This window comes from Marmota monax, unplaced genomic scaffold, assembly GCF_021218885.2.
Source record: "Marmota monax isolate L192 unplaced genomic scaffold, Marmota_monax_Labrador192_F-V1.1 WCK01_AAM20220418_F8-fsc00281, whole genome shotgun sequence".
Classification (NCBI taxonomy): Eukaryota; Metazoa; Chordata; class Mammalia; order Rodentia; family Sciuridae; genus Marmota; species Marmota monax.
Window position 1 is genome coordinate 955,444 of NW_026693208.1, and position 23,109 is coordinate 978,552.

Consider the following 23,109-nt stretch of genomic DNA (forward strand, 5'->3'; position numbering starts at 1 on the left):
GGGATTTGTTTTTGCTTGATGCATATAAAATAACAATGAGTAGTACTTCCCCCAAACTTTGGTGTCTGCAGATATGTTCACATGTCCAATTGGGATTTTGCCAAATTCTCATTTCACCCTTTTGTGGGTGTGCTCATTTTTACCAGAGGAAAGCACGTGCTAATTGCTCTGAGGAAATTTATATTAGAAATGATAACAATTAAATATATTAAAGGAGAAAGCAAAATACATTAATGATTCAACTACTAAATTCAGACAAGGAAATGGCTAATGAATAAATTCAAATATTTCCATAAAAGAACAAGGACATCCATTTTTTTTAAAGCAGATGGGAAACTCGTATGAAATAAAACATTATTAGACAGATTTCCCTGGTTATGCAAATGATGTTAATAATGAAGATGACTCTGCAATGACAAGCTTCTAAAGTGGATTGTGGGTTATTAAATTGTTTCAATATAATTCTGGTGTCAAGTACACTTATATTCTGTAAATATTGATGGTCTATGTATTTCTTATAATGTCATCAACACATTACTCATCAGAATACAGCAGAGTTGGATATTCAAAATTTTAACATTCTTAATTTTAATGACTTAGAAGTGGTTGCTGATAACACACGAATAATTTTGCCTAGACTTGGAACTGTATAGGGAGAAGGATAAGGAATGGACTTTGTAAGTCCTGTGTACTACTTAGGAGTCACTGACCTATTTATTGTTGTCAATACCTTTTGTAGCTCTCATATGGTGAGAAAAATAATAGTTGAAACATTTTTGCACTCCATGTTACTATAGGAATGCAATGTAATCCAGTAAGTTTTAAGTAGAATTTATTTGAACCAATTATAAATTGTTTTAAATTTGAATTTAATACAATTATTGGGGTACTCAAGTAATACTTTACTAATTTACAGTTGTAAATATATTTATGAACTTAGAAATTTAAAAAATCTCTTAGGTGCCAAAGGAATTTTGTATTTTTTGAATAAAGCTTTATCTCAAGCATGTAAAATAATTGATATAATGTCATCATTATATTATTTTTAATGCATGTATTTAAAAAATTTTAAAGGATATGACATAATTTTTAGAACCTGTGATTTAATAAAGAATTAAAAAGAATAGATTATGTTATATCATACTGTGATATGAGATGTTACAGTTCAGAAGTTTAATGCCTAGCCTAAAAGAATCTTTCCCTAAAAGATATGAATCCCAGAAATCTCACTGAAGTTAAATGAATAAGCCTTGTTGCAGGTTGTTTAATGTTGATAGTTACAAATGAAGGAGTGCTAGGTCTAAGAATGGCCCACTTTCTATAGCATTTGGGGTTGTGATCAAGAGAAAATTGGCAAAAATTAATGGACCCCAGCAACTGAAGAGTAAAAAAAATACCCTTTGACCTATCACTATTTTAATATACTAGTTGTTTCTTGTTATGTCCAAATGGAACTAGATTTTTGATGATGCTGTTGAAATAAAAGGCCAAGATAACCAGAAATGCTATAAGTAATTTCGCCAACTGGTACTGTAGTAAATATAACATGAGTTTAACATGACATTTTCCCAAATAGCTAAGACTTTATTGTTATTTTTCTTAAGACTTTACCTTTAGGCTTTAATTCATAGATTTCTTTAGCAAAATAATACTTAGGAATTCTACTAGAATTATATCTCCATATGTCCAAGGTATGAAAATGAAATATTTGGAACATAACTTCCCTGGTTGAGGTGTGAGATTTATTCAATTATTAATGTATATTTATATGTGTGAATCTACAGGAAATAACATGAACTTATTTTTATTATAATCAGAAAATCCTAATTTATAATTAATTTTTTTACATATGATAATTAGAAGTAAATTTTAATAATAGTCCAAATTCAGGTAACTTGGAAACTTTGGACTTTTTAATTTAATTTTATCTTTTTGCTTCTTTGTAAGATCTAAAATGGGTACTTGAATTTTTGAATAGAAATACAGCTTAGGTAATATTTTTCTGATACTGAAATTTTTGTCCAAAATTCTTTTTAAACTTTCCTCAATATGGTAGATTTAGTTTTTGTAAAGCCCAAGTATGGAGCTATAAATTTGAGTTTAAATTGGTTAAATGGCTTACTAGATTATTTATACATCTTGGGAGTGATAAATAAATCTGTTTTTTAAAAAATTCTTTTTAAAGAACAGGATGTGGTAAAAACCTATGTGTACTAGAACATTATAGAAAGAATGTCCTTATGGGCAGAGATATCTGGAAATGGTAGCTCTCCATGAGGTTGACTCTTTGGGGTACTGGAATATCATAATTTCAACCTTATTTTTGTCTTCTTAATTTTGTTTTAGAAATTATCATTTTGTTTAGTTAGTATCCAGAACAAGTAGAATTTTGTTTTAGGAAAGAAAAGGAAATACACATGCTCAAGTTCTTCTTCTACTCCTACGTTTCATCTATGCATTCATGAAGTAGTTTTTTCCTCACTGATTTCAAGTGACCTGTTTCAGTATCCTGGTTTAGCTAAAAATAGTAGCAATGCCTTTCATTGGAAAAGAAAGCTTATGATGCTACTTACTGCTCACTTTTTCTCTTTATATTTGCTCAGGATAGTTAAAAAAACAAATAATTTTTCTCCTCCACTGGTAAGAAGTGCACTTAGACTTTTCACAGAAGTTACTTGCTGATTATCTGATACTGCATCTCTCTAGGTAGACCACTGCCTCGAAGTCAGTGTTAGGTTATTCTCTTTCTGAGCTAATTTTTAGGCTCCAGGATGTCTTCAGAGAGACAACTGAACAACTGCCCTGAGCAATCTTATATTAATATTATACTAAGCAGAATGTACAAGTGGGACTGCACATAGGAAGTTCATTTTACATTTAGTTTGGTCTAAAATTACAAGGTGAAAGAGCATCAGGAGAGGTGATAAGTAATATTGCTTTGTGGCTTTAATATATTGCCGTTTAATCAAAGGTTGCATGCCATTTTATCTTTGAATATCCTTATGAGGTAGCTTGGAGATATCTCTGCCCTTTTCAAGCTGTGACAGATTTCTTATTTAAGAGCAAGATAGTCTATTGCTGAAACATATGCAAAAGTAACAGGAAAATATAATAAAGTTGTTGCTTATTTTCTGCCCCAAATTTGGAACATTTGTACTGGTGAGTTTAAGGTCTAATTTATCAGTGCCTAACACTTTTATGCTTAAGAAAAGATGCTGGCATTTCATGATTCTGCATCAAAACAGGTGCTGCAAACCATACCAGAGATGTAAGAATATGACAGTTTGATTTTCCAGCCCCCAGCACTATTCCTGTAGCTACTAATAACCAGTGAATCCACTGAATGCAACGTTGGAAGTTACTTCAGTTTTCAGGGAAAGAGTCTATCAACCATCTCACATTTAGATAGCTTAAATGTATCCCACAACATATTGTAGACTGCCTTTACTAAGAATCCAAGTTAAATCCATTCAGAATTGGAAAGTGACACATTTGAGATAAATTTCCTTTATCTTTTACCTATGACAGTCTCTCCTAGTTATTCTTAGGAAATTCTTCAATGAAATCTTCCCAAAGCATTAAAAGTATCACTTCTTCACTGGTTTGACAGAGCCCTGTGGATAACATGGTTGCTCTAATAACTGTGAAAACAGAAGGGAAGAAATCCATATCGGGCCATGCCATAAGCTTTGTGGGAAACTAGAACACAATGACAAATGGCTTATTAAAACTCCAGCTCAGATAAGCACTAACACAGTAAAGAGCAGAAATCACCCACAAGCAGTGGATTATTCCTACTGCTCTGCTTCTAAAGCTTCCTTCTGATTTTTAAGACTTCATGATTAGCATGACATATGAGAGTTTTCTTAGGGAAAATTCACCTAGGAAAAATAGTAGGTTGTTTTCTATACTTTATAAAAGTGCAAAATTAGCAATGCTTTTATTTATAAACACTTCTTTGTATTAAAAATATCTATCTAATAGAGGTTTCCAGTATAGAGTCTAAGCCTGTTTTATTTTGACAACATCTTTAGAGATGCAGAGGGGATAAGATGTGATTCATAGACTGTCTATACTGTGTGTATGTACTTGATCTCATATATTGCTCTCTTTGAATTGTTTCCCATTTCACAATAAAAGCAAGTGACATTTAGCAACAGAGAGGTCCTCGTTAAGTACAGAGAAAATGGATCAAAACAATGGATCGGTTTGTCTCAAAAAAACTTCCCAAATCCAAGCAATACTGACAGCTATCCTGGGGATGAATAATGTGTTCCTCAACACTTATTTGAAGTCTCTTTTCATAGTCCCCTTGCCTTCTCATTTTCACTCACAAATGGGTCTGTGGCTTTGTTTCCTGCTTAGAAATTCAGGAACACTTTCCTTGAAAAGCTCGGGGTTTGATCCAACAAATGAGAACACAGTCTTCAAGTGGGTTATATTTGCAAATAATCACTTGCAGTTAAGAAGCTGTAGTTTTGAGGCACCATCTGATTCTCTGTGCTATATGCAAAACCATAAAATATACAGAATTATTTCACTTGTCCTATCAGAATTACTCACCTCAAACATAATCTAACCCAACTCCACCACATTTCAATACAGAGCACCAACTCTTGCCCTCCTCACTAAAACATGATGGTGGATGAACCTTGGTCCATTAGAACCAATGGAATTATCTGCCACCATCTGTACACAGGTCTCCCATGCCAGACTTCATACAAAGAGGCTTTGCTGCTTCATTTTCACATTGCTGCTTTCATTTCAGTCAATATCATTACAGTTGTTTTCAAGGCTAAACAGTAAAAAAAAAAATCTAGCATCTTCATTCCCTACACAAAATATTTGAAGATCATTGCTTAAAAGGCTTGCATAATGGGCCACAATGCTGATGCTGACTTTTGTATTTAGATTATGGGAGATTTCAAGGGCATAACAACTTGGCCATTGATAAGTTTTGAGTCAATGTCATAAAATTTCTCATAATTTTTTTGATAACAGAAAGGAAAGTAACTTTAAAGCTGCTTTGAAAAAAATGAAAGTTTTCAGGTTCACATTTGAAAGGATTATCAATACTATGTACAAACACCAACGAACAACAAACAGAGAGATCCCTCAGGTAGGAGGTTGACCAAATCATTGAATTCCCGGGTCCCTAGGAGACAATATCTAAATTCCAGTCTCAAGGTATCATATCCTCTGGTTCACTTATGTTTAGCAAACAAAGGACATGAAAGTATGGTTAATGTCAAACCAGGTAAGACCTTTACCTGGAAGCCAGATGTAGCCCCTGGGATTTTCCAGAGGACATTCTAGAATAGGTGACTGGTATTGACATCCAAGAAAGGCAATTTTCAAATTGTTTTCCTTAAGATGGAACTTTCTGTGGACTTTAGGCCTTTGAGACCAAAACCCATGAGGCATTTATGATAAGTGATATGGGAATTAAAAAAAAGGTGCAATAACCCTGAAAATAGTGTCTTTAATAATCTATGTACTATTAGTAACAATGCATGCATAGTGCCGTGCATTTATAACTATTTGATCATAAAAATATGTGACTGTAATAACGATATTTACAGTCAACTTATAAAAATACATGTAAATCTGAATGGCAATCGTCAATCCCTAGCTCTAACCACAAGTTTAAAAGGATTAGCTTATTATGGGAAAGTACAATGGATAATTACAAAATGGACAAAGCTCTCATACTCTTGAGTTCAACATACAAGAATGGCTATTATAGCATCATAGGAGCATCTTGTTATAGGTTTTCTTTTCAATCACAAGATAAGACCTTTGAATTTATTTCTGTGGAAATAAATGGGAAGCAAATTAGAGGGAGACACTCACAAGATACGACCACAGAGAATAATTCTGTCATAGAATATTATTGCACAGTCTTCAAAGAGGTTCATGGTCACTGCAAGGATTCATGAGAGGACACCTAATCACACCTTTCATCAAAGAGTCAAGCAGGGTGTCAATTAGCTGCTGACTGCCTTTTACATAGAGGATGGGAATCTAATTGTTAGCCAAATTTCTTTCTGTAACATAAGTGAGTACCTCTTAGAAGTTTTATTAACATCGTGGAGAGTAGTGTTTAGATGGTATTTCTATGTCAAATTAAAATTCCAGTGGGGTGGGAGAACAAATTAACATTCCAGTTTAAATACAGAAAATTTGGATTTTGAAAGCTTTTAAAATCAAAAGGAAAAACATATTTCATTTAAATAAAATATTCCACAAATCTGAAATATTTCCCACACATTTCTTGTCTTTTAGGATTTGATTGGTCATCTGTTAATAGTAGATAATTTTCTAATTTGAACACTTGTTAGTACTTCACAAATAGACAAAACAATAACAGTAAACTAGAAAAACTAGAAAGAGGTGCACACAAACTTTCCAAAAAGGCTGAGGCTGGGGACTCCCTGCAAATCATGATCTCATATTTTAGGATATATCTTGGTATTCAATAAATAGAATTCTTGGAATTACCTGTTTCACAGTGAAGATGGAAGGTCAGATGATATTCAGGTAGAGTCTTCTGAGCTTAAATTACTTCCTAGGATTAAGGCATTTTGGGTGGTGTATTAACTCTTCCAGAACAAGACGTTCCATTTCAGTAAATTATTGCTACAGTTCTCTAGAGTACCATGGTGTTCTGGAAAAGATAATGTCCCTTCAAAAATGCCACCTCTCTAGTCTCTTGAACAATGAGAAATTCACATTTATCTTAGACACTTGTCTTTGAAGACATAACCTGAATGAATAAAGTTACATTCCCCATCCGCACAAAGACTGTTTGGATGGAGATATGACATTAGAACTGCTCTGGTGGTTTTCTAGAATATACCATATGATTTGGCAATGAACATGCTTGATTCTTTCTTTTAAATCATCCTGCTAGTCATTTTTGTATCTGGAATGGCTTATGGTAATCAAGGAAAAAACCAACCCCCCAAAAGCAAACTTAAATAAAATAGGTGAAAATGAAAGGAGTATGGCATACCATAGAAAGAAATGAAGTGATAGTGGAATTTCCTAGATTACCTCCCATTTTTTGAAAGGGAGGCAAAACAACAACAACAACCCCCCCCCAAAAAAAAAAAACCCACTAAAACCTATAACAAAAATCAAAATAAAACAGCAAAACTTCACAAATGATAGGTAATATATGGAAGAGGACTGCCTCCCAACTCTAAAACCCAAACCAAAAATCTCCTCAGAAATTTCTACCTCTAATATGAGATCATGAGGTTTACTAGTCCACATACAGTTCGTCCTAGCATAGCAGTTCATGAGGTAAAAGGCTAGGGTTATTGGTGATATGATTTTACACATATAAAAAGAGTAAAAACAACTCTATGGTTATGAGCAATTACTTTCCATACTCAAGTGTATTGCTGTTGGGCCCAAATGAACATAACAGAGAAGACATGGGTCATTTCTACTAGAAACTCAATAACCTTAAGGTAGGACAAAACAAACTCTATTCAATAAATATATTATATTTCAATGTTTTTCAATCTAGAATTTATTCTCCTTATATTCTAGTAAACCATTTAAAAAAGTACAGTTGTTTTGTTATTTCTTCATTAATCTATCAACTTCATCTCCAAAGACGATAGTAAGAAGGAGTGGTTTTTGTATCTCTTCTTTGACTTATCCGGGGCTAGGATTCTTATTTGGTTTTTTAGATATTAATATTATTAATTCTATTAAAACGTACAACCAAAGTTGGTGGGACACAGCAGCTTTCTTAGGTGACAAAAATTACTAGCAGATTTTTTATTCATTGGACATTCGTTCTGTCCTACCTGGAAATAAATTATGTTACTGCTTGACATGGAAAAAGGCATTTTCTAGTAATTTTCTCCAACAGGAAGCATAACATTAATCCAAGTAAGCACCCAACAGACCAATTCTATCTGCAAGGGAACAGTTTAAAACTTTAACACAATGGAAATGTTTACCTCAGTGTTTTTTTTGTTGTTGTTTTTTGTTTTTGTTTTTTGAGAAAGAATTCAGCAGCAGTTGCAGTTAATATACCACCTGTAGAGAGCTATGAGTAACTGAGTCTACTTTCTAGGTAACAAGAACAATGATATTGCAAGAAGCTACAAAATGATATTGTAGTAATTACTGTGATCACTAATATTTCAATCATGGCCTGGGTTAATGTTTCAAATATTAATGCAAGGAACACACTAGAGTTTATAGCATTAGAATACTTTCCTTACACTAAGAACCATTTGTTACTGGGTGATGAGTGGTGAGAGTCCATTTTACTCTATTTCACTCTACAGTGTTTCTTAGTTGTTTCATTTCTCCTTTGTTAATTACCTATATACCATGGCAGTATATTTTTACCATCTAAAATAAGAATGCTATAAGTATGGAATACCCCAAGTCAAACACACACACACACACACATACACACATACACACCACACAAAACTTGTGCACCCTTAAACACATATATGTGGGTAACATGTGTAAAGTGCTCATTTGCAGGTGGGTAAGCTCTTTCAAAGCAGCCATATCAACCTTCCAAATCCAGATAACTATTAAGGCCAACGAAAAGCCATATGAACTACTTAGCTTTGATGTGGGATTTTAAACATTGTCAATGTGATAATTAATTCAAATGCCTTTTTGCGTTTTTTTTTTTTTTTGCTAAGTCTTCCAAAGCTAGAGTCTCAATGACTGATGATAGGTAGAATCTAATGGATTCACATTTTGTTTTTTGTTTTGTTTTGTTTCTTGCTTATCACACAGCTGAATAACCCTCTTGCTGACTAGACATTTGAGTTGATTTTAAATGGTCATTAATGATCTATAAATTTTAAGTGGCCATTAATGAATCTATATATTTGGCTAAAGCTGATTTGACTTTCAAGAGAAAGGCCAGCCTATCTGCAAATGGACACCTTTCCCCACACAAACATCAATGTACAATAAAGACAAATCTAAGTATATGTATATATGGCATATATACATATATATGTACACATAAAATGGATCGGGAAGTCCTTTGGTTTAGACGGGATTAAATATGTACTTCCCAAGTGCATAGGTTTCCTTTGACCAACCTGTTCAAAAAACAAACATGAAAACTGACATGGCAATTTTGACATTTCCTATGTCTTTTTCCTTATTTGGAGGCCACCTTTCTCTCTCTGCATCTCTCCTAAGCCTTTTCTTTATAAAAGCAGTTGGTTCTTTTGGCCTTCTATCTTAACACTTCATTGATTCATCCTTTTCTTTGAAGGGCTCTAAGATCATGTCCAGAAATTTATCTTTCATGGAGAACAAGGTTGCAAAGAACTCCCCACCCCTTTTAATTCCCTCTTCCCCACTGGCCCAAGAAGCAGACCCTTGGACATGTCATGAATTGTGTGCGCTTTTGCTCTGACTTGCCTTGTTACCCCTGGCCAGCCCAAGCAGCTGAGGTCTGAGCTTTACTCGCCCTGCATCGTTGTGCAATATTGGAAAATAAAAACAATCCGTCGGTCTACACCCCTCAGACTGTGGTGACATGATCAGGGTTCTCTTGAATCTCTATGCATTCGATTTCCTCTCTCTCCTTTCTTTTGGCACGTTTCTTTTTCTTGTGGTGCTTTTTGGAAGGAGGGAAAAAGGTTAGGAACACAGGTAAAATAACAAAACAGTGCAGAAGTGTGCAACCCCCGGTGAGCAGCAAGCATTTGAACAGTGTGAAGGTCAGGTTCGAAGGCACAAATAGGAGGGGGACCAACCCAATAAGAAAAGAAGTAATATTTTGCAAAATGGCTGTCCCATGCTCTTGCAGGGAGCTTTTTATACACTGTGTTCGGGTGTGCTCAGTTGCCAATACAAATGTGTAAAGCAGTGGTGCACAGTGGTCAATGGCAAAATTTAAAGTGTAGATAAGGCACAAGATAGAAATGCAATCCATGTCGACGTTCCATAATGTCATTAAGCCCAGAACGCCCAGCTCAATTGAGGTGACGCTAAGAATTAACCAGAAGTTTCCCAGAGGGTGGATCACTAGGAAAAAAGTCAGGATTAACACCAGGAGAACACCAAAGCCTGCAATCAGAACAGGCACTGTGACAGACAAGCTGTAATGGTCCATGAAAACGAAGGAGGGGTTGAACACGATGAACCGGATGCTCTTGGAGAGGGACAGGGGCCTCAATTTTTCCAGCACTTCTATGACTTCCTTCTGCTTGTCTCTGCTAGTCCTGGCCACCAGATACAAGCGAGAAGCAATGATGTTGTTCTCATCCCCTGCCTTGGAGAAGATGATATCATTTCGAAAATGCTGGAATTCTGGCTTTTTTAAAAATGAGCTTTGTAGGACACTGATGAAGTCACTCTTGTTGTTGGCACTAATGTTGCTGACTTTCAGAAAGTGGTAGTACTGCTCTACCCAAGACACTGCAGTAAATCCACTACAGAGCCTCTGGAGGTCCTCCTGGACGCTGCTGTTCCAGTATTCAAGGGGCTCATAGATGTAGAACCCTATCACAGGGCTGTAGTTGCTGAAATATTTCTGCTGTACCATGGTATAGGAAACGCTTGGGGAATCACTGGCTAGTAGATTGATGATGTTGGCTCCATCACTGATCTGCAAGCACCCCATGAAGGAGAAGGAGGCATAAATGAGATACAGGATGACAACAAATGGCTTCACATAGATATTGGTAATCCATTCATTGTAATGCTCACGGAGGAAGTGCTGAATGAAGTGGTGCTGGTAGGGGTTCGTCTCGTGATGGGATGTCTGTTGATGCCCATCACTCATCACTGTCTGGAACCACACAGGTTTGCGGTCCAGGTATTCTGCAGAAGGGATCTTGCAGCAAAAGATGCTGTGGTAGCGGTTTTGCTCTAGTTGTCCAGCGAAGACCAGGCAGGAGCCAAAGAAAGAGAAAATGTAGAAGTAGTTCAACAGAATAGAGACACACATGTTTTGACAGAAGACCTTCACAGCCTCTATGTTTGTGAATGGGCTGGCCCCCATGCCAAAGGTGATGAAGTACAGGGAGCTGGTCATGGTATAGGTGACCATCACATCAGAATAGGCATCTGCTACCCTGTCTTTGAAGGGTAAATTCTCTTTGGTTCTCCGCCATCCAGACAGAAGCTCAAATACTCCTTTAGTTCCATGACCTAATGTTTAAAAAAGAAGAAAAAGAATAGTTGTTTTTATTTTCTTCTAGTTCAACTGAAATTCCATATAGATTATCTATGCTAAACAGACATATTCTAATCTTCTAAGTGCTGTGACCCGCTTATCACATCTCAGAGTATTGAGCTACACACAGGATGTATTTGGTATTTATTTCCACTTTAGTACAGCCCAAATATATTGGTATTTTGGGCAAAGATGAAGCATTCATTGTCTGTTCTAGTAATCTGACAGTGGTAGACCTAACATTACATTGTCACACAATTTGTCACATATTGTGTCTCTAAATGAATTATAAGCGGTCCAGTGCAGGGGCTGTTCTTTGTGTACCTTTGACATCAGTTCAAGTACTTGGTCAACTTACAGTTCTTAACCTCTATTTCAAGGTGATTAATATACTGATATAGAAAGTTATTAGATGATATTAAACACTTAAAAATGACATGAAATTGATTTTTATAATGTTGATAATCTGCTTAGTGGCTAAATAGAATAGAAGCCAATTCATACAGAACTGATTAATTAACATTGAATGTGAATAAAAAATTACTAGGTCATGCAAAGAGAGGGCAAGACCTTCATGGTGAGAGATCACAGCAAGCACTTTCCCTTGGGCTCCTCAGTGAGCTTTAATTCACATGGAGTGGATGCTAACTGGTGCCTTTTCTTTATTTAAGTAGATGAAGAATGCTTGTTTTAAACCAACCTCTAGAAGCTTTTGTTAAGGGTTAATAGGCAAAAGGTTTATTCAGCAGATATTACTAGAACACTCACTGTGTGCCAGACTCTGTTAGCTACTGAGCTGTCATTTTCAGGAATTTGATAGTTCTTAAGATATCACTACTTCTTTACTGGCAAAAAAAAAAAAAAAAAAGAAAAGAAAAAAAGAAAGTAGCTGGGAAAATAAAGTGTTACACCATATCTACTGTTAGAGTCTGTAAACAAGTCAGGATGGCGCCTGGCAAATGTTAGAGTCTGTAAACAAGTCTGGATGGCGCCTGGCATTTTGCCAGAGGGAGTGGTTTGTGAAGTAACTCCAGCGAGCCATTAAGTGTGGAGATTCCTTATTGGTTGACTGCTGTATCTAGTTTATGCTAATTAAGATAAGCTGTGTGGAATGTATATATACCGCTCCTGTCCTACAATAAACGTCTCCCACTCCTGCTGTATCAATGTACACAAGTTGTTTGTCACCCCCCCGGTTATTTTGCTGCGGCCGGACTGCAGCATCTACCACCCCCTCCCCACTTTATTGAGTTCTCTGAATTGGATCTGTCAATCACCATTCACAATATATCTGTTGGTGACTTTCTGAATGAGTGGAAATCTTCGTAGATTACTCTTGCCCTTGTAGGAAGAGCAACCCTAAACACAATCATTTTATGTGAATGGATACAAGCTGTGCTTGGGCTGTTCTCCAAGAAATCCATTAGACAATGATGCAGCTTAAAGGCACAAAATGACCTAATTCACAAAAACCTGAAAAATGGACCTTGTGTGGCATCTAGATATTGGAGTTATGTGTTCCATAGCCAATTCACTTAGTAGCGCTTTAACAAACATAGTACATAACTGGAGTCTTATGATAATCATACTGAATTTGGGCTGCTGGTAGATTTTGCTAATGACCTACATGATTCCTATCTTTATTTACTTTTATTTGAGATTGCAACATACATGATTAAAAATCTTACTCCCCAGCCTGCTTTTTTTTTGGATGAAAAGCCTTCAGTATTTTATTCTAAACTTGTACCTCACAGTACAGAATTAAAAAAAAAAATTCCTATCTTTTTTAATTATAATTCATATTATACATATAGAGCACAATTTTTCATATCTCTGGTTGTATACAAAGTATATTCACACCAATTCATGTCTTCATACATGTACTTTGGATAATGATGTTCATCACATTCCACCATCATTAATAACCCCCTGCCCCCTTCCTTCTCCTCCAACCCCTCAGGTCTATTTAGAGTTCATCTGTTTCTCCCATGCTCCCCCTCCTTACCCTACTATGAATAAATCTTTTTACATCAGAGAAAACATTTGGCATTTCTTTTTGGGGGATTGGCTAACTTCACTTAGCATTATCTTCTCCAATTCCATCCAGTTACTGGAAATGCCATGATTTTATTCTCTTTTATTGCTCAGTAATATTCCATTTTTTATCCATCCATCTACTGAAGGGCATCTAGGTTGGTTCCACAGTTTAGTTATTGTGAATTGAGCTGCTATAAACATTGATGTGACCGTGTCCCTGCTGTATGCTGTTTTTAAGCCCTTTGGGTATAAACCGAGGAGAGGGATAGCTGGGTCAAATGGTGGTTCCATTCCCAATTTTCCAAGGACTCTCCATACTGCTTTCCATATTGGCTGCACCAATTTGCAGTACCACCAGCAGTGTATGAGTGTACCTTTTTCCCTACATCCTTGCCAACACTTATTGTTGTTTGTTTGCATAATAGCTGCCATTCTGACAGGAGTGAGATGAAATCGTAGAATAGTTTTGATTTGCATTTCTCTAATTGCTAGAGATGATGAACATTTTTTCATATATTTGTTGATTGATTGTATATCCTCTTCTGAAAAGTGTCTATTCAGGTCCTTGGTCCATTTATTGATTGGGTTATTTTATTTATTTATTTATTTTTTGGTGTTTAGCTTTTTGAGTTCTTTATGTACCCTAGAGATTAGTGCTCTATCTGATGTGTGAGGGGTAAGAATTTGCTCCCAAGATGTAGGCTCTCTATTCACCTTACAAACTGTTTCTTTTGCTGAGAAGAAACTTTTTAGTAGTTCTGGACAACGCAATATAACTGGTAGTCATCTAAGGATGTTTATTAGAAAACCGGAGAACACTTTATCCTAACCGGCATCATGGAATCACTAATAAGAGCCATAACCTGCCTTCCTTTGGAATTCTTTTATTTAAAAAAGATCTAAATATCCATTTGACTAAGCTACTGCTATATGCAGCTGAATCTATTCCTAACCAATAATGTTTTGTCGGTGAGTTGACATTTACTAAGACCTCTTTTAAGGGAATGTAAGGAGTCTTGCTTCATAATTAATTTGATTATAGTATTTGTACTTTTAATTGTATATATTATAAATCTTTGATTCTAAAGATGCCTTGACTAATTTTGGGAGCTGTTATTAATTACTAATTGTTACTAAAGGGAAATAGGTATTGGGGATCTTCTTACCTCAAATATAAATCCAACTTATTTTCCAAAGTTCTCTGTTCTTGATCTCTAGGCAGGAAAGATAAATTTACCCTAATAAGTAGGAAGGGTTATGAAAACTACTACAGTACTACTTTTGAGTAAAAGGCAAGTGGTTTTTATTTTTAGTTATTGAGGCAATAATCTATTCTTTCTTACATTTAATTATGAGCTCAACATATGTGTCATTGTATTAAGTTCAATGATTCTTAACAAATAACACTCAGTATTCATTCCTATCTTTTGTAAGGCTCCTTGACTAAACAGGATACTGCCTCTTATTCCCTTGACAAAAATAAAATATTAGGACAGTGGTTAAGGTAATTGAAGTAATGCTTTAATTAGAGCACCTCTCTTCAGAAATGAGGACTCTTGCTATCTTTGTAGTCACAAGGGGCAAAAGCTACATGGCACTGTGACTAAATTTGCCTTGCGCCTGCTGATGGTCATTTTAATGGAACATTAGGTACACTATGTAGGCCAGATTTTTGCTTTATGTAGTTCAAAGGTCTGTATGTGTGAGAACATGAAGATAAACCACACTATGTTAGGGAATCATTTTAAGTGAGATAGAGACTGAAAACCTGATCTCCAAACATAGCATGTTTTATTCATTGGGTCATGTATTTTACAGAGCTTTCCTGTTGATACACACTCATTCGATTCTCTCCAAACTCTGACCACCTCCTAAAAGTTGAAATTTATTACAGACTGGACTAACGTTGTCCACAATCATGCCCATGATCAGTCTTAGCTTTTTGGTTTTGTTCATGTCATTTTTTCTGCTTTATATTTCAGCCTCATTGCTGGCCATATTCATTAATCTGTTACAGGTCAGTGCAATTATCATCTTTGTTATGAGGCATCTCTGGTGACCCAAAATGTCATGAATTTTTTCTGTTCCTTAAACTCTTACTGTAGTGATTATATACTCATTTTGGCCCTCAACCATGGGCTATTTTGTTCAGAAACAAAATGTCTTTCTCAAGATATGTTCAATTTTTTTTTTGGTTAGATTGCAAGTTCTTCAAGGGCAGGCAATCCATTTTATGTAGAATATGTGACAAAGCAATAGATGATAGATGCCAAGAAATATCCTTTAATTGATTAAATTAAATCAACTCTGATTCTTGAGTCTAGGTGGATCCAAAAATGATATCTTTTTTTTTTTTTTTTTTTTTTTTTTTGTGGTGCTGAGGATTGAACCCAGGCCCTTGTGCATGCAAGGCAAGCATGCTGCCAACTAAGCTATATCTCCAGCTTCCCAAATCACATCTTTTTATCATAAAATCTAAAATTTAGATTTTATGCATCTTTATATGTTTATCAATTTTGTCCATAAGAACCATATACTATTCAATTCATTATGTATTTATTTAAAGTTTCTGTATATAAGGACTTTTTCTAGCCAATATATGACGTAAAGATAAAAAAGAAACACAATCTTTTTTAACCTTGTCAATCTGGGTCATTTTCACTTGGATAATTCTGAGTTCTGTTTTAATCATATCTTCTAATGCAACTGCTTTTAAATTAGGGAAATATACATGGAAAAATATATTGCCACTATGACAAAACCATCAATACCTCTGTAAAAATAAAGAAGCAGGGACATGAAATAAGAATAGAATATGTGGAAGTGATATTTTGTGTAGATATTACTTTCAGTGTCATTGAATCAGCTTGAGATTGCTTCTCTTATTGCTGTAGAAAAACTCTCTGGTGACATGGCTAGGCCTAAAGTGGCTTTTCTCAGAACAGAATTATTTTCCTAAAAATCCACTACAGTCTTTCCAGATGACATTTTTATCTCAAAACCAATCTCTCCAAACCCATGAATCAAAAAAAAAAAATAGTTTAATAAAGATCAACTCCAATTGGAACTAATTCTAACTGACTCCATTAGTACTCCCTGTTGGGATTTTCTTTGATATATTGTTTTAATAAGCACCCTATGTGGGCTTCTAGTTCTTTTTAATCAGTGTAATAAGAATTCTCTATAATTGCCTTGGGGAGATATGTGGGTGGGTTTCCCTTTTCTCTTGCACATGTTAAGCTCTCAGTAGGACATGAGAGTTTGACCTTTACATCAGAGACTTAAGATATAAAGGTGAAAAAAAAATACTACTTCTCATGACCTACTCCAAAGAAAGTTTCTGCTTTCTCTTTGCAGTTATGTCTTCTTTGGTTAGCTACTGTTTCAATAAATATGCTTATGGATGCCATCCCTAAGCACAGGTGGAAAAGAGCATTTTGACTTTGTATTGGAATTTTTGACTGTGGGACCGCCAAATAAATAAGTGAATAATATATGAAACAGTAACATCTTAGTCATCTGAATCAGCTAAGCAATTGGAAAAAAAATCTAGGTAATTAATCAACATTTTGAGTTATTTTTTTACTTGTTTGGCATTACATGAGATCAATTGATCATGTATTCATTCTTCATTATTGTCTTTAGTTGGCTGTTTCCGACTTGGGATGATCTGAAGCAGAATCTCACCCTGAGCATGATCCCATGCCTAGTAGCTTCCCTTTGCCCTCTGAAGTCACCCCAGCAGTTTGAAGCCTCTCCTCTGTTTCAAATCACTTTAGGGCACTTACTCCTATGCTTGGTTGATTTTCCTTCGAAGAAGCTCCAAAGAAGCTTCTCACTGTCTAGGGCAGTCACTCACCTTTTTGTTTTTGAATCCAAATTATTTGGCATTGAATAAGTGCCTAATATATATTTGTAGAACTGAGTGTGCTATGATCAATATCTATTTTAACACATCCTTCTCTTCATAATTGTTATAATAATCATACTACTTTAAAAATATCAAAATGTACAGTTTATATAAAATAGATTGTTATATTAGTTATATCTATTACTATTTATATAATTCATTATCTATACTATTTGTTATTTATATATTTTATAGGTTAATAAAAATATAAAACACAACTTCAATAATAACATTTATTATCAGTTCTTACAATAATTATTAAGAGTCCTTTATTCATCACAGGATTTAGAAATAGATATAATTTGCCTCCTTTTACTGAGAAGGAGACTTGATCAGTGTTATGCAATAATTTTTGGTAGAAGTGGTAATAGATGCTAATGATGCCTAATTGTAAAATCAGCATATAACTCATTAAAAATTTGGCTGGTTCAGCATTATGAATGTCAAATAGGAATTGGAATGTGAAAGGTAGGAACTTGTTTTAAGATGCTATTTGATAAATTAGAAATGGACCATAAGGCACTCCTGAAAAGGTTTTTTTAGATATTTTCTAATCCTAAAGTTGTCTGAGCTGGAGGTGGTGATAAGTGTGTTTTCATAGACTACTTTTCACTAAAATCTCATCTAGAATAAATAGGTGATTATTAAGCCCTATTAGGTTGTCAGTTCATTAAGATTGTCCAAGGCTTTTACCTCTTGGTACTTATATAGCCTACAAAGACAAAGGGTAGGAAGTTACTCAACAGAAATTCTCCAAACTGCTGCTTCCTGGGGTATACTGTGTCTGATGATTTCACCTGGAAAACTTTCATGGTGCTGTGCAATAGGGAGGGTCTAGGTTCATGTTGTCTTTAGGTAGTAAGTGACTTCTACTGAAAAGTCCACATTCCAGTGCATGATGAAGGTAAAACACAGTAGAGGGAGAGGGAGGCAGGAGACTACAATCTGGAAAGTAATCCCATGCACTTTGAAGAAGGTTAAAGGATTTTATTCACTCCCTTATGAGAAAAAAATTGAATGTAGTATATCAGATTCTCACTGTATGGTTTTCAAAGCTTTTGAGCATTTTATATATCTCTTAATGTACAAGAAAAATGCAAATAATGTTAATCCAGAGTTTGCATTCATTCATTTTTGAGAATTTACAGTTCCACATATAGTTTAAAAATTTAAAAACCCAGTGTATATATGTATGTGTGTGTTTGTACACACAAATACACAAAAATCTACACATACACATTCTATACGTGTGTGTGTGTGTGTGTGTGTGTGTGTGTGTTGGAAGACAGAGTCCAATATAGATGAGAGATGGAGGTAAAACCATCTAAAACCTACTGACTATTACAGTAGTAATAGTATTACTTTCATAATTTTCATACTTTGGGCAAAACTAGGTAAGTAATACTGTTCGATATTGTAGTTAGTAGCATATTCCCCTGAATAGACTTCTTGAGTTTAAATCTAAGATCTTCTACATTGAGCTCTGTGATCTTGGACAGTTATTTACTATTTTTTTTCTTCCAATCTCTCCATTTATTCATCTATGAAATGGGATAGCAATGGGACTTACCTGTAAGAGCATTATGAGTTTTAGATAAATTAATACATGTGCTTGGTCCACAGTAAGTACTTTATGGGGTGGAAAAGCACAGTGCTGGAAACTGCAGGATGTTTGATATGAACAATGTTCCAAATCACTGGCTTCTGAATGCAACATGGTTACTGATACCTTCACTGCCACAGCTGAGCTAGCTTTGGGGGATCCCTGGAATTCTTTCCAGCTTTCCTTGTTACAGGGCTTGGCTGCTGCCTAGAGCTGAAGCATCACCACAGAGCTAGTACTCATGAAAACTTGCTTTCTTGCTCTCTCCCTCTCTCTGATAAAAAGTATTACCATTGAACTTTTCATTATTTTTCTTAATACTTTTTATGATTTCTAAATTTTATAAATGAATATATATATATATATATATGTATATATATATATATATATATATATATATATATATGTATATTGTTTATTGGAAAAAATAATAAAAGCATCCTTCATAGCTGGGTCCTGCTAAGAAGGCCATGGCATTGTCAGAAGCTAGTCTGGTGCTCAAAACAGGGCTTAGTGTTGTTCTGTTGACCACAGATAATCTCATGAAAACAGCATCAGGAAAGGCCAGTCTGTGACCTGGAATGATTGAGGCAAAACAAGACCCCTCCATAACCGTGAGTTAGCCCAAATAGGACACAAACAATGCCTGGAAGCTAAAATGGTTCAAATTTTCCATCAAGAACAACAGGACTAAACTGAAATTGATTTCCAGGCATGTATGAGTTTATTGGGATGAATCCAACTATTATGTATAGCCATAAAGCTCAAATAAAAAATTGAAAATACCAACAGAACTGACTGCTACTTCTTTACTAAGTTTGCTCTTACACAGGAAAACATGGAACTTAGTTTCTTACTGTGTGATTTTTCAGAACTGTTGTACATTTTATATAGCCTTAATATATAAGAAAAAGCACATAATCTCATCCATTGTTTGCAATCAGTGATTCAGTTTGCATGATATTCTCTCCTTCTAGAAATGAAAATTATTAAGATAAATGATTGTAGAATTACTTTCTCTTCTTGATGCTAACCAACCATGCTCCCTTGCACCCTCTTCTAGATCATATGACACTGACAAAAATAATAAAATAAAACCATTCTAATACCCTTTGTATAAAATCATTCAATGGCTCTCAGTGATGTGGGATTTTATTCATTGCAATAAGTCAATAAACCTAACTTTTTTCAATTATAGTGGTATTTCTCTTGGTCTTTGACTGGAGTTTATTAATACTTTTTGACAAATATTTTTGGAAAATGAAAAATATTTTACATTAAAACTTTTGTTTGTTGTTGATTTTATAAGTTGTTATCTTTGAGTATAGGCGTTATAGCAGAAGCACTGGCTGACAGGTTAGTCCAGGAGAATTTGAATGTGCAAACCATACATATCATCCATAAGAGGGGTGGCTTCATGGCAGAATCGATATTTCAGTCGTGTTCTCACTGAAAAGAGAGTGCCAGTTGGACATATGAGAAGCGGAAAGATCTTCTGAGAGGAAGTTAACAAGGATGTATTATGGCAGAAAAAAGGAGGAGCCACATAGAAATAAAAATTCATTGCTTTAGGCAGAGCAAGGCAATGAATGGAAGTATTAGGAGTGGGCAGAAAATTATGTGATCTTCATGAGGAATGGATTGGTGATTTATAGACTAAACACAAATGTACACATTTGTTTAGAAATAAAGACCTATAAAACAGTAGTTTATAGATTAAATGCAAATATTCACTTTAAAAAATAAAGATCTGGAATAAAGGATCATATTAAAGAAGATCTTAAGAAGAATGAAAATTAAGATAGCCTTAGAATTTATTGAGCTAAAACCATTTAAAGAACAAAGATTGATTAGAATATTTAATTCATTTGAAGTTTAATAACTCCTATTTGTCCCATTTGAAAACCATATCACATCCATATGTCTGAATTTAACAGTTCATTAATTGCAAGCTTTTGGGATCTTTTATCCCATAAAGAGTAAAATGGATGATGACTTAGGATTTCTGTAGCACCAGGAGCTGGAGATGCTTTTAGAATGTCTGATTCAATCATTAGGAAATATATTTGAAATGAAAGGGATCTTACTTTGCAAATTTAAGTTATGCACAGTCTCAGGATATATTAAGTATCATTCTAGAGAAACACTTCAGAGTTGTAGCACAGATTCTTAATGAAAGCATAATGCATCAAAGGGCAGGCTTTCCAGGGGCATCCCTGAATGTTTTGCCACTTTTCCTATCCATGAAGATGAAATAAAATCATTCCATAGCAGGAATTCTCTCTAAACATAATAGTCAAATTCAGTGGAAACTCAATTAACCAGAAAGCTCAGGAATGGGATGGCTCTGATCATTTGAATAGTCATTAAATTAATCAAGCAGAACTTCCTTTTAGATTCTGCTTTTATTGGTTGGTTAACTTTATTGGAAAAGGTTTTTCTAAAATGCATTAGACCTGTATCCTGATCTCTAGTCCTAAAAATGGAAAAAGAAAATGCTGCATGTGTAGCAATTAAAAAGATAAACACTGGTGTTAGGCATTTTGGTTCTTATTCTGACTTCATCACTGTATGTGATTGAGGAGAATTAGTTTAATCTCCAAAAGCCTTGATTTCTCATCTGGAATATTTTAAAGAGTTGATGCAAATATGAAATAAGATCATAGTTGTCACATGCTTAGAATAGTTCCTGGCATATATAGAAGTTAATATTAGTTATATTATTATTTATTGAATAATATATTTTGGAGTCATCATTTTCTTGTGTGTCAAAAAACACAAGGTAATTTGGTATATTAGTTAAGGCTTTAGGCAATGTGGGTTTAAAGTTTCTCACTATCATCTGTTAGATATTGGCCTGGAATAATTGAACTGCTCTGTGGCTCTATCTACTAACTTGCAAAGATTTGCAGGTAAATGGATGGAGTTAGAGAAGATAATGATAAGTGAAGTTAGCCAATCCCCAAAAAACAAATGCCAAATATTTTCTTTGATATAAGGAAGCTGATTCTTAGTGGGATAGGGAGGGGGAGTATGGGAAGAATAGACGAACTCTAGATAGGGCAGAGGAATGGTAGGGGAGGGGAGGGGGCATGGGGTAATTAATGACGGTTGAATGTGATGATTATTATTATCCAAAGTACATGTATGAGGACACGAATTGGTGTGAGTATACTATGTATACAACCAGAGATATGAAAAATTGAGCTCCATATATGTAATAAAAGTTGTAATGCATTCCACTGTTATATATAAATAAAAAAATAAAAAAAGAGAAATAAAAAAGAAAGGGAATAACCAAAAATACTTCAGAGGGTGGCATAACACATGTGTACATTAGTACAAAGACATGGTACACAATTATTTCTCCCGTAAATATAGTTGTAAAAATGTGTGCATTTGTGTTGAGTGAGCACCAGGCCTAAAACAGAGTTTAAAGTTTTCTTCTGTTTGGAATTTGGCTTTTTTGTCTTTAGAATTGTGGTAAAATGCTGATATACAAAGAGTTTTGGTTAACTAGATTCAACTAATTGAGCTATTTATATGTGTGTTCTTATTAAGAACTAATTCTATTCTAAGCTAATAGAATTGCTCTCTTTTGGCAGGAAGTTTGCTGAAAGGGAGATTTCTAGTCTCTAAGTTATTCTGTGACTCAGAGCCAATCAGAGTCACTCTCAGGAGTACAAGAGCTGAGTTTCTGGGCAGCAGGCTGAGTTGTATCAAGGAGACCTCTGACAGAAGATCCTCTTAAAGTGATGGAGTGTTGTCATCTGAAGGGATCTCTGATAAGTCAGGCCTTCCTTTTCAGTGGTAAAGGGCTTTTCTCACCATAGTTGCCTGCAATTTGTCCCTTTTCAGCTATCCATGGCTTAGCTTGGTTTTATTGCAATGGTTTGTTGCAATTTAATGCAAAGAAGTTGTGTCAGAGAATGTGTGGTGTTAAATCCTGAAGGCAGAGGATTGAGAATAAGGGATGGAGTAGAAAGCAGGATGGTGGAAGGCTGGCAAGATCAGGCTTTAATACTTATACCCAGATTCAAATCCTAGCTGCATCACTTCCTAACTAGGTAACCTTCAACGAGAAACCTCTCCATGAAGGTTTGCTTATGTGTAGAACAGATGTAAGCATCTATCTCACAGTGCTGCTGGGAATGATAAATGAGAGGGTCCTCATAAAGCATTTACCACAGCCCTTAGCACATATTACACACTCAATAAACATTAGCCATCATTTAAAAATTTATGGGTGAATAGTCATTTGAGATCTTAGCTATAGGCTCACAATGTACTAAAATATACTTTTGAGAATCATTCTTGAAGTTATCTACAGAAATGACAGTTATTATAGCACATCAGGACCTTATTGCCCTC

The 23,109-nt window shown here is 34.9% G+C and overlaps 1 protein-coding gene across 1 annotated transcript in view; it reads right to left on the reverse strand.

Moving 5' to 3' along the window:
* Positions 1 to 1,057: 1,057 nt before the first annotated feature.
* Ptchd4 (patched domain containing 4) overlaps positions 1,058 to 23,109 on the reverse strand; it is a 201,380-nt gene continuing 179,328 nt past the window's right edge. Inside the window, exon 3 of the mRNA XM_046456066.2 lies at positions 1,058 to 11,163. Within this exon, the coding sequence (XP_046312022.1) occupies positions 9,530 to 11,163 (1,634 nt within the window). The 3' untranslated portion in view covers positions 1,058 to 9,529. The remainder of the gene's footprint in view (positions 11,164 to 23,109) is intronic.